This window comes from Porites lutea, chromosome 10 (assembly GCF_958299795.1).
Source record: "Porites lutea chromosome 10, jaPorLute2.1, whole genome shotgun sequence".
Classification (NCBI taxonomy): Eukaryota; Metazoa; Cnidaria; class Anthozoa; order Scleractinia; family Poritidae; genus Porites; species Porites lutea.
The window spans coordinates 20,594,453-20,606,779 of NC_133210.1; the positions used below are offsets into that span (position 1 = coordinate 20,594,453).

Sequence of the window (12,327 nt, forward strand, 5' to 3'; positions counted from 1 at the left end):
AAAATACCATTTAAAATTACAGATTTCTTGAATGAATAATAAGGAAATTATTGGATTCGTCTTTTGTGTGATTTGAAGAATTATGCAGACCCCGGTATGTGTTATTTTCCTCGGCCTTATTGAATGCTGTTTGTATTGACAAGAAAGGAGGTCCAACTTCTTTTAATCATCTGCTGAATACACTTATTTACACAAGTTAACTCTTTGGTCTTTTTTTACGAGCTGTTTTTGTAGAATATATTTAATTCCAAATGTCTTTGGAATGTGTCTTTTTCTCAGACGTCTTACAAAAGTCGTTCACTTGGTGGCTATACTGTCACTCCTTCCACCCAATATATTCCCCTCCTTGTCTCCATTTTAACAAAGAGACTGGTTATCTTTGTCATATAACTGTACTGTGTCTGATAAGTGGCGAAACAATCAAATAATGAATCTTTTCCTGTAAATGTAGTACCATCTTTATCATGTTGTCTAATCATCTCACCTGGTGTTTTCTCTCCACTTCCTTCATGGTCTTCCGCAGGTTTTGAAATGTTGGTCGATCATTTGATTCTTCCTCCCAACATTTCAGCATGACCTGGTACCTGGGTCATTTTAACAAAGAGCCCAAAGATTTTCTAATATTAAGTTAAGAAACAGACGTGAAGTGGACAATTTCCACCCTCTTGATGTCCTATGCCTATCCTTAAGTAAAAAGCTATAAGGGTTCATTTGGAGGTGGAAAGCCCAGGTGGAAATTAAACAGAAGCGCGCCAAAAGTTAAAGGAGAACACACACAAGTCTATAGACTGGTCTAGTCCTCACGTGGAAGAGGATTGCTTGAGGCAATACCCCCTTGCATGAGTAGCCTCTTTTGATAGAGATACAGTTGCAAATACTAAAAACTGAGATAATCAAAACTGAAAATCCTTAATGGCTAAGCTATTATATGATACAATAAACTGAACCTTTACTCACAGTTTCTCATCAACGTGTCTTGGTTTCGGCATTCTGTATCCTTTTTGAAGTCGTTCCGCGATTTGACGAGGTTTTATATCTGGATATGGAGTCCCACCTATAAAATGACGTTGGAATATTTCATTTATCTATTCATTTATTGGAGAAAAGGAGCGATTGTATTATGTAATTAATATCTGATGCAGGACTCAGCTTATTTAACTGATTTTTTAAACAATATTGTGTATGTTTCTGTTTTAATCCACGCTTACCTACAGTAAGTATCTCGTAAAGGAGAATACCATAACTCCAACTGCAAATTGAAAGGAATGGGAGATGTGAACATTTGTAGTTAACGAAAAATGAACAAGGCTATTTCAAATGCCATATAATGTTCACTACTCACACGTCACTTTGTGTTGTGTATACTCCATACAACAAAGCCTCATAAGCAGTCCACTTAAAAGGCAGGCGACCCTTAAGAGTCATAAAAGAAAAAAAAAAAGAAAACGATTTCAACCGAACTAAGGCGTTCTCTTCAAAAAACAAGTTGTAGATAGGTCATACCATTTGATTACCTATGAATATCACGGGTCACAAATAACGCCTCCAATCGCGTTTTTTTTTTTTTTTTGTTACCTGCTTATCATATCGAGACTTTAGTTCCATGCACATGCAGAAAAGCTTTAAGCTCAAAACTTTTCGAATTTTTCTGCTATAATCCTTCTTGATTTGCTCTTTCGTGTGTTTGGGTTTTCTAAAGTGTCTTTTAATGCCGTGACATCTTCATTCATAAATTTTTAAACCTTGGAGACGTGCGGAACGTTGCTATGACAACTTTGTAATTTCACATGTAAAATTATAAATTAACGCAGAAATTTCGAGCAAAAATTAAGGAGTAATTGTCACCCATGATATAAAATAAAACATAAATATCATTATGATTGGTCAAACATCCAAAGCAAATTGACTTCTTAATATTGATTACCGTGCAATCCTCTTCACTTAAGAATTGCTTACCCATCAATACAACAGGCTGCCATTATTTCTGTCTTCTAATAATTAGACAGTTTCAAAATATAGAGATAAATTTGTTGTCTTGCGTTTTCATTTATGTCGGTTTTTGTCTACTGCGCATTAGTTTCCTGTTGTAATTGGTAACTATACTCGTTTCTCAAAAGTCAAGACCAATTTCACTTGCCGGGGATCGTTAACAAATAGAAGACCTTTATAAATAGGAGAAACTCATCTGCCTTTTATCAGAGTACCGATCCCGGAAAGTTTACAAATTCCCAGTGTTATACCCACCCGACTTTTTTTAGTGTAAATGTCATCCTGATGCACATCCCTTGCCATTCCAAAATCTGTCACCTTACATTTTTCTCCTTCACCAACTAGAACATTCCTTGCTGCCAAGTCACGATGGATTACCTACAAGAAAAGATGAGACTTGTTATTCCTTTATCAGACTAAGTTGAAAGCTTAATATATGCTAAAAAATTGGTCTACGAGTCTGCAGGCAGAAACATTTGTCAAACCTTTTGGCGTGATTTATGAAGAGACCTGTGTCCGTGTCTGACACTACAGTAATAGAATATGGATTGAAATATCAAGATAAGAAAGTGAACATGATATTCACAGTATGAATGAATGAACAACCTAAGCGGTTGAAAAAGTACCTAAAAACAAGGGTTGACCGGGAATCGAACCCTGACCTTTGCAATGACCGGGAAACGCTCAATCCATTGACCTCATTAGCTCAATCGGCTTGATTAGCTCAGTGGATAGCAGAGCGTTCCCTCCGGTCATCGCAAAGATCAGGGTTCTTTAATTTTCAACCGCTTTGGTTGTTCATTCTACTGCGAAGATCATGTTCTCTTTCACACTAAATAATATAACAAAGCAAAAACAGACGATCGAACCTTTTTTGAAGACAAGTAACACATTCCATCTGCGACTTGCCAGGCAAATTTCATCAACTGATCCGCTGATAGAGTGGTCTGTGGCTTGCTATCCGGGTCCTTGAAGTACGTATCGTTTAGTCCTCGACTCTTCCTCAAATAGCCCAGCAGGTCACCATGCGGTACATACTCAATAAGGACTAACAGGGGATCTGCGGGTAATGAAACAAGCTAAGGTAAACTTCTCAACCTTATGAAGATGTTTATTTAGTCAAGTACAAGGATATATGAACGTTTAAATTTCATGATAGGAAAAGAAAAAAGAACCTAAGAAATAAAACAAGTTATCAGCTCTAGTCGGGAACATTTTATGAGCAACTCCATGCAAATATCGACCAAAGTGTGACAAGGCTCAAAAAATAAAAATCGCTCTTCTTTTGCATACTGATAGACTTTAGTAAGTGTGCAAACGCCATGTAGTTTTTTCTTTGAAAGGTCTGTTCGTTTCCGAGAAATACAAGAAAACCGTTTCAAGCCCCGCCGTCGATTTCGCAAGCCGAGAACAGGGTTGAAATTCACTATGATTCGGTCGACTTGCATTTCAAAACAACCCCGTTAGAAAAAAAGTTCGTTGCTAAAATTGTAAGTATAACTCGTCGTTGAACAAAACATATAATATTTTTAGCATTAGGGAAAGCTCATTTAATATGAAAAGGGGGGGGGGGGATGAAGATATTGAGGGGGGGCTCCGAAAATTTTTAGACACCCGAAGGGGGGGCTCTGAAAAAATTGTTGCGCTAGGAGGGGGGCTCCGAAAATTTGTATACTTCAAAACCAACACATGACATCATCATACAGATCGGATGGTTTTCAACTCAGCAATTTAATGACCTGTGTAACTCAGCTATATCACGTGGTTTACAGATATAACAAATGTAGTCTCAGTAATTATTACACTCTTGTTCATCCCAAAAATGCTTTAGAAAATTTCAAAAATTAGAAATGCTCAAACTTTTTATAATAAAACCACATTGATTCAACAAGATTTCAAAATCTGCTAACGGGAACTATAAAAACGATGACTCTGTAACAAGAAATGTTAAGAAATGAAGGAGGAGGGGGGGGGGGGGGGCTCTGAAATTTTTTCGACTACCAAGGGGGGGGTTCCTAAAAAATTGAACCGCTAGCGAGGGGGGCTGCTAAAAATTCAAGCTTCGAGTTTCAATATCTTCATTCCCCCCCCCCCCCCCCGTCATATTAAATGAACTTTCCCTTACAACAGTCTGAGTAATTATAAAAAAGCTGAAGCGTATGTCTAACCGGTTGTCCAGCCACAGAGGGTAGTTGAAAAAATTGCCGATTTTTATCATGTGCCTTTGATCAGAATTTTTCAGGATTGAAGGGGAAACACTACAAGCATCAAACTATTATGTTATGTTAAAATTATTCTGGGGAAATCACTTTGAGCTTCTCAGAAATTATTTGAAATTCCTGTTACAGACAACATGAAATAACGCCATCCAACACATGAGTCACGCGACCACCACCAACAATTTGACTTTAGGTTTCCGTTTACAACGCTGGTAGCCTTGATATGTAAAACAATTTTTTTGAAAAGCTCACCTTAACCTGTATCAGTTGTACTTCAAGCTCCAAGTTGTTTCATTTTGCCGTCTTATCACCTATGTCATGCTATGTTACCGTAGTCGTGAAGTCCGCTGGAATGAGTGCGTTCACATTGTAGCATTGTGGAGGTGCGTGACAGCTTTCTGGTAATTTCTTCATCTCTCTGTTTTCTCTAATGTTTTCAAGTTAACATCTCATGCTTCTTAACCCTATTCAGACTGGGGGGGGCTTTTCGAACCCCCCCTCCGGCAAAATCGTGATAACTCCTACACCGAAAGAGCTATGACGTTCAAATTTTCTGACTTTTCCTAAAATTTATCTAGGAACATTTTGGTATAACTACCATGTCCATGTGATTAATCATGTTGCCATGGCAACCAGTTTCTGACACATAGGTTTTGGAAAATTTAAAAAATGGTGATTTTTTTGTTTTAAGATCGCGTTTTTACACTTATAGTGCTTTTTGTTGTTAAAATGGTCTTTGCTTGGGACTAGTTTTTGAATTACATCAAAATGTTTCAACATCGACTATTTGGGGGGAAGGGGTGGGGTAAAATTTGTCACTTTTTTGCTTTGACAAATATGCTGCTCTATTTTCCAAATAACACTTCCAAAGTCATTTGTTTGGGTAATAAACATTAGTTTGATACTTCTTTTATACATTCTGAGCTTTTTCCCCTTTGAAAGTTGCTTTAGATTATAATTTTAACAAAAAAACGGAAATCCAAGATGGCGGATCCAAGATGGCGGATCCAAGATGGCGGACAACCATTTCAAATTTTAGATTTTATTGCTTCCTATTGCTTTTTCTCGCTGTACAAGTGTTTCCTTGTTACTAGTTCATAAGAAAGGATAACAAAGAGATGACTTTACCAATATTATTGATAGTTTACATATCGAAGTGGAGAAATAATAAGAAACATTGAAAAATCGGAATATGACGTCACTGTGACGTCATCATTGGGCGTGGCAAGTCAAAACTGGGTGTGGGGCTTCTTTGTACGGAGATGATCATTGTGTGTAAATTTCATGACCCTAGCATTATTGGTTCCAGAGATACAGAGGGGGGGTCCGAGGAGCCCCCCCCCCCCCAGTCACAGATTGACCAAAAAAGCCCAGTCTGAATAGGGTTAAAAATTTTGAGAAACCTGGACCTTAAAAAAGCCGTCTATAAAATAAAACTCGGTAGTTTAACAAAGCAAGGTTCCTTGCTCGTGGATCCGTTCACTTCAATTAATCTCATTTGCATAGGAGTGTGCCAAGGGTCTACTTCCGGTGAAATACACGTGACGCGCTTTACCGACTCCAGTACACTGAAGAAGATTCATCTTTTATACTCCTCCTTCTTCAAAAACACTCCAGTTGACATTATTTTACCCGAGAATCATCTTTAATATTTTGACGTTTTAGGCATCTGATCAACATTATCGAATTAAATTTAGTTTAATTTGACTCAACTGTTCATTCCCACTTGAAAAAAAAAAGATCTTTGCATAAACACTGTTTGTGTGCGCTCTTCTTCGATGAAGCTATGGAAGGTTCGTGCTCCTTTTTTCGAGTCATTAGTAGGTACTCTATGTTCGTTTGATAGAAGGAATAAGCAGAGATCAACTGAGATTGTTCCTTTGTCGTTGTCAAACTATTAAGGACGTAACTGGGCATAGGTCGACATGGTCTCTTTCTGGTATTGAAAGCGAAACAGACTTTATTTTAGCTCAGAACTGCCCAGCCAGACCATTCCCCTCACAATGATAATTTCCCTTTTAATCAAAATCTTCAGCTAGATCAGTCTAATCCGAAATAGTATGCTCGAAAGAGAACGTTTTTCGGCAAAAACTCTTGGAAAAATCCCATTTCATTTTCAAAATGACCGGTCGGGCGATGGTCCAGTCGGCCAGTTCTGACAGATCGAAAGCGCCCTAAGTTCCTTTAATATATGCCCTTTTCATCGTTGTGAGCTCGGTATTGGATGGCGTCGGAACAGTTATTCCAATTAGTACCAAGTTCCAAGGGAAATCATCAATCACATAACTGAAAGGCGAGGGAATTCTGTTAAAGCCGACAAAGGAGTTAGAAGAAGAACATTTCAGAATATATCTATCAGCAAACCGGTATCCTCATTCCTGTAGGTTCAGGTACTCTTGGTTTATTAATTATATTATATTCTAATAAGTCACTTAGATTCAAGAGTTGTCAATTCTTTTAGATAACCCAGAGTCTCCCGGGTATGGCACCAATCCACCTAATCTGTCCGATAAAATAAACCTTTCAGTTTTACTTTTAGTTTGAAATTAAACCCGATTTCCCCTAGAGTAATTTTTTTTTTTTAAAGTTAAAGATCACAGTCCAGTTCTGATGGCTTTGTTGTTGTCGTTTTTTAATTATTATTTTAACATTTCCTTCAAACGACTGACTTGTACCTCATTCAAGACAACGTGTGGGGGATGTGACATCGGATAGAACTCAACGATTCCACATTCGAACAGCAAATCAAGTGGTCGATGCAACTCTTAGAGAGATTGCAACCTCGTTCCCAGGGTTCTCTCCTACCCGCCCTACGGACGGACGGGTAGGAGATTGCACCAGAAGACGCTGAAAAACTCTGGGTATCCTTAGTTCAATCTCAAATTGTAGCTCAGCAGACCAATGACGAAGCCATTGACTTTAAGATCAGTAGCAAATGCGCTTGCAGAATGTTACAAGAACGCAGGACACTAGGGATCAAGCAGAGAAATCTTATCTATTAGGGACGGACTATTAGAAAAGTTATAGGGGCGGGATTTTTGAGCCGCAGGGATTTTTTTTCGTTATCAAATTCCTTGTATGAATTTTTTTTTAGGCCGTAGCATGAATATTTTTTAGGGTTAATTGGCGTGCATGAATTTTTTCATTTAATTTTCCCTTGCGCGAACATTTTTTTTTGGTACTCCCCCCAACCCCCAATAAGTTTTCTAATGGTCCGTCCCTTATGTCACTGAGACAAAAATTAAATGGATTTCGAAACCTTGCAAAACTGGCTTCCTGGTCTTACTCGGCACAGGTTAAAGATCGCAAGGCACCATCAGATCCTTCATGGCCGAGGTTCTGTTGTCTCCGCTGTTTCTTCCAGAAGAATGTATTTTTGTTGTTGTTTTGGAAATTGTCTTATTTCAAATGTACTAACAAAAAAACCTAAATAATGTTTGTTTCAATTCACGAAAAGTGACATTTAAAACAGCTGAAATTATATTAATTTTGTCCTTTATTAAGAAGGCACTCTGAAATAACGCACGTGCAGGCCAGGATTACTCACGTGCAGCCAACAACTGGAAGTTCTGCTTGTGAAGATGGGAAGAAAACATGTACACAATTTTTTGTTAAGACATCTTTTGATTTGATAATGCCGACGTCTCGAAGCAATGAAAATCTTCAGCGAGGCTACCAATTAAATTCTTCATTTTCAAAAATTTTATATTACACACATGTTTTACGTTTGCTTTTCGCCTGCTTTTAGCCGATCCTGACCCCGGGTCACCCAATCTTGACTGCTGTAATCCGATATTACTGTTGAAAATAATTTGCATACTAAGTCACAAAACGTCCGTACGGCGCGCGCTTCATCCTTCAGATTGGCGCTTCCTTCTGCGGTGTCCAGCAGCATTTTGAGACAAAAGTTGTTGACAGATCAGGAGGAGAGGGTTTACTACGTGCTGAATTAACATAAGCGAACTTCGTTAGAAAGCATGCGTGTTGCTTATGAGTCTCAAACAGAGTTTAATATAGAATGGCAAACTTAAACAGATGGCAACGCGAAACATTTTGCCGTAAACCTAGACCTGAAACAAAGAATAGGGCAAGTACTTTAACATTTAGGACTTTGTGCGTGAATATATTAGCAAGACTTTTTAGGACAGACGTTTGATGACCTAATTTGCCTGGTCGACTGACGATGGTCACGCATATGTTAAAGATGGCGTTACTTTATGTTGTCTGTAAAACGATTTTCAAATATTTTCCGAGAAGCTCAAAACGATTTCCCAAAATAATTTTTACATAACATAAACGTTTGATGCCTGTTGTGTATTTCCCTACAATCTGAAAAAATTCCACGGCAAGAAAACCCTCATTTACCAATAATTTTACAGAACGGTAAATCCTAGAAAATTCGGCATTCACCATCTGTTTTCCCACTCCTGAAAACATCCCGAAAATTACTAATTTTCCTTGTGTGAATCCAAGGAAAATTGGGAGTTAACCTGGCGTTTTCCTGCACTCGAAAATCTCAGGCAAACACCGTATTTTACAAGGCGTTTACATGTATTTTCCAGACCAGGTGAACGCGCAGTTTGTGCGGCATTTTCCTACTGTATTTGTTAACAGTTAACGCAAGGAAAACACTTCATTAACCTACAGTTTTCCACCTCTAGAAAAACATCGACGAACATGTTGTTTTCTAAGCGTTTTCTGTTGTTTTGCGCGGTGGCCAAACGTAGAGTTTTTCGCGGGTTTTCATTTGACAGCAAACATAAGGAAAACATAACGTTCAGTTGCCATTATCCTTCCAGTGATAATGCTGCGTTAGCTCCTTGTTTTCCTTAGTAGGTGAATGCGGTGTTTTCTAACCGTACACTGCGTGAAATAAGTAATGTAGTGGAATTTACAGGGCCACGATACTCCATGGCACTTAGCAAATCGTATACCGACACGCGAGGTGTCATGAAACGCGGCGTTTCAGAGAGTGTCCTTGTCCCCGATACTTCTGTCGTGAAAAATCAGGACTAATCGTAACCCGGATTCTGCGGTGTGTCAAGAAATATACGAGCTCTGATTCTTGACGATATCAGTTAGCCAAAGCTATGTCGACTTTCGACAGTGAGGTAAAATGGCATGAAAACTGAAATTTGGGGAAATTTAAACTTTACCTACTGATAAAAACACAACTAACTCATTTACGCAAACTTTCCAAGGTACGCCCAGGTTGGTAAAGATTTACGCACTTGGCTTAAAGGTTGATTGAAGGTAACATAAGGTTGCAACAACTTTACTTCTATCCTCTTACGCGAGATATGAAAGTTGAGTAACTGTAAGGTTACTCATACATTGCCACTCTGGTAGCAGGATGTGTTTTCTTTTTTGTTTTTAGCATGACCGAAGTAGTTTTCACGCCGCTAACGATGAGAGTCGTTGGCTTGTTGTTTTTGGAGATCGTGTAATTCTTTTCGGGTGACTGGAAGGCATTGTTAACATAAATGGCCTGTCACTTACTCTTGAAAAATAATACAGTGTCTTTGTCACAACCAGTTAACCGAAACAGAGGGAACATGCATGATAACTCTTTTCTCACTTACGAGGAACGACAGACGGTATTCTCGAAAAACTGTGGCTACTTAATTGACAAACTTTCTACAAATACTACATTGCTTTTTCAACTGCCTTTATCGCTTCCCGGGTATCGCTTCTGTCAGGAGAAGGAAAAAGAAAAAACCTGGGGGTTATACGTTCGAATGAGGCCTGGAAATGAAACAATACAGCAAAGAAACTGGTCAGCGGGTATTTGCTCTGCACATGCTCTTTCAGGTTCCGATTTGGCGTCCATTTTGGGTGTGTTCCTTTCGGTGAATCCAAAAACGGATTTTAGATCTAAGAACGGATTTCGCGTTCCTTTCGGAAAATCCGAATCCGGATTTTTGATCTGGTGAATCCTTTTTGAAAAAGGATTCATTGGATTTGAAATCCGAAGAATCCAAATCCAGATTAACAGATTAGTGATCTACGCTGTTCCATTCACTGTGGATCCGAAATTAGTCAGACGATCCAGCGGTATTTCCAGTTGAAGTATTCCCATAGAGGCCGTAGTGTTTCGTCGTTGCAGCTGTCATTTGCCGCAAAACATCTGAAAACATTAGAAGATTGTTCCTGGTACATTAAAATATCCATATACTAACCATTTGTCTCTAAAGATTCCTTGAAATCAGAAATAAGTAAAAGTAACAAATGAACTGTTATCTAACTACAAACTCGCTTGCAGACGCGACAGGCACTCGATCGTGTTACATAAAAAAATCCGAGCTATGGGAATGGATCAAACTGGCTGACATTCTTTAGATAATTTTCAATTTTAATGCGCTTCTTTCTTTGTCTGTTTTACATGTTCCATCGTCGCTATTTGAACTGCCGACTACTAAATTCTGCACGGTATAATCGCATAATTTGTCAAACAGTAGAAAACACGTCATTTTTTGAGAGGCTGTCGTGCATATTGCACGCGTTGGCGAAAGGTTACCAAGGTTACAAATCCAATTTCGGATTTCACGTTCCTTTCGACCACGAAATCTGGCAAATCTAGGATCAAAAATCCGTTTTTGGATTCACCGAAAGGAACACACCCTTTGAAAGTGTGAAATCGATCGTTTCGATCACGCCAACTTGTTTGATTTCCTTCAGAATTTTGAGTCCATAATTATGCTTCTCGATAGCATCACAGGACATCTGAGGACTGTAACACATTATCATCGAACGTTCAACCTTCAGTCATCGATCTATTTTAAGAGGCAACCCTTTCCATACAGGAGACTCAGTCAATCAGACTGAGACAGAATTTGAACACCGAATTATACTACGGCCTGTACTACTAAAGCGCTTCAAGACTCAGGATTTTGCTGGAAAAATAGATAGCAAGAAAAGGTAAGTTGCCCTGTTTTCAAACTATTTAAATCATTTTAAGTTTTCAATGAAATCAATGTTTTATAAAGGAGCTGTGGCACGAAATTTATCAAAATTTAATGAAACCGCCACCATATTGACTGAAACCAGGGTGCAAAGAAAGTCCGTTTTACAGCCTGCAATTCGGGCAAGCTGTAGCTAGCATGTACTAGCCCAGAAGTCATTTCAATTAGCCCCAAAATCCTTTTTGATTAGGAGGATTGATTACAATCCTTCTATAATTTGAATTTCCCCAAGAGTCAGTACTTGCCTGTCGGGCAAGTTAAGAACAAAAATCACTAGCCCGATAGCAAAATCCACTAGCCTCGGGCTATCGGCCACGACTCTCTTTGCACGCTGGAAACATAAAAATAACCACTCACAACAGCTGAAGAAGGTATAAACAAGAGAGCAAACACAAAAGGAGGCTCAGATAGACAAACTTGAAGAAGATTAAAGTAGATTACAATTGCTGGTTTGCACTTGACGTCACAGCAGCCATATTGGTGGTGTGTTAGGGTTAAGAACAATTTCTCTCCTGTGGGAACTAAACCCCATTTTCATGTAAATTCGCCGAAAAAACATTCTATTGTAATGACCTCCAACACACCACCAATAATATGACCGCCTTGTCACATGGTTGCAAGTCTAGAATAGAGGTTTTTGAAAACTTGTTGGCCTAAAGTTCATTCTTTTTTGCCTGTAACTTTTGATAAAAATGTAATGCTTGGGGACAAATTTGTTTACATGAAACAGTGATGTTGTTATTTTCAAGTAATATTTCTTCACTTACACTAGGTTCTACTTAGAATAAGGACTTGTAATTGGCTTACTGTAGTTTGCAAAACGAAACGAAATGGAACGAAACGAAATGAAAATCTGTAGTTTGCGAAATGAAAATCAGTAGTTTGCGAAATGAAAATCTGTAGTTTGCGAAATGAGAATCTGTAGTTTGCGAAATGAAAATCCTCTGGAGAATGCCGACTTCAAAATAACAGAAAATTAGGACAAACACAGCGTACTCAGTTTGTTCTTAGAAATCATACATCAAGCTCAACCTACAGATTAGTTAGTTATCTGCTGGCAGATAGACCTTTGTATGAAATTAAAATTGTCCACCTGAGCCTCATCCTCATTTCTTTACGTTTGCTTACTGCAATAGACAGAATGCCGGAAAGGTCTA

The 12,327-nt window shown here is 38.5% G+C and overlaps 1 protein-coding gene across 1 annotated transcript in view; it reads right to left on the reverse strand.

Annotated features, from left to right (window-relative positions):
* Positions 1-3,090, reverse strand: part of LOC140950334 (tyrosine-protein kinase receptor Tie-1-like) — a 4,176-nt gene extending 1,086 nt beyond the window's left edge. Inside the window, exons 1-5 of the mRNA XM_073399555.1 lie at positions 2,859-3,090; positions 2,245-2,367; positions 1,343-1,413; positions 1,209-1,249; positions 958-1,054 (exon numbers count right to left, since the gene is read on the reverse strand). Coding sequence (XP_073255656.1) covers positions 958-1,054; positions 1,209-1,249; positions 1,343-1,413; positions 2,245-2,367; positions 2,859-2,912 — 386 coding nt within the window. The 5' untranslated portion in view covers positions 2,913-3,090. The remainder of the gene's footprint in view (positions 1-957; positions 1,055-1,208; positions 1,250-1,342; positions 1,414-2,244; positions 2,368-2,858) is intronic.
* Positions 3,091-12,327: the final 9,237 nt, after the last annotated feature.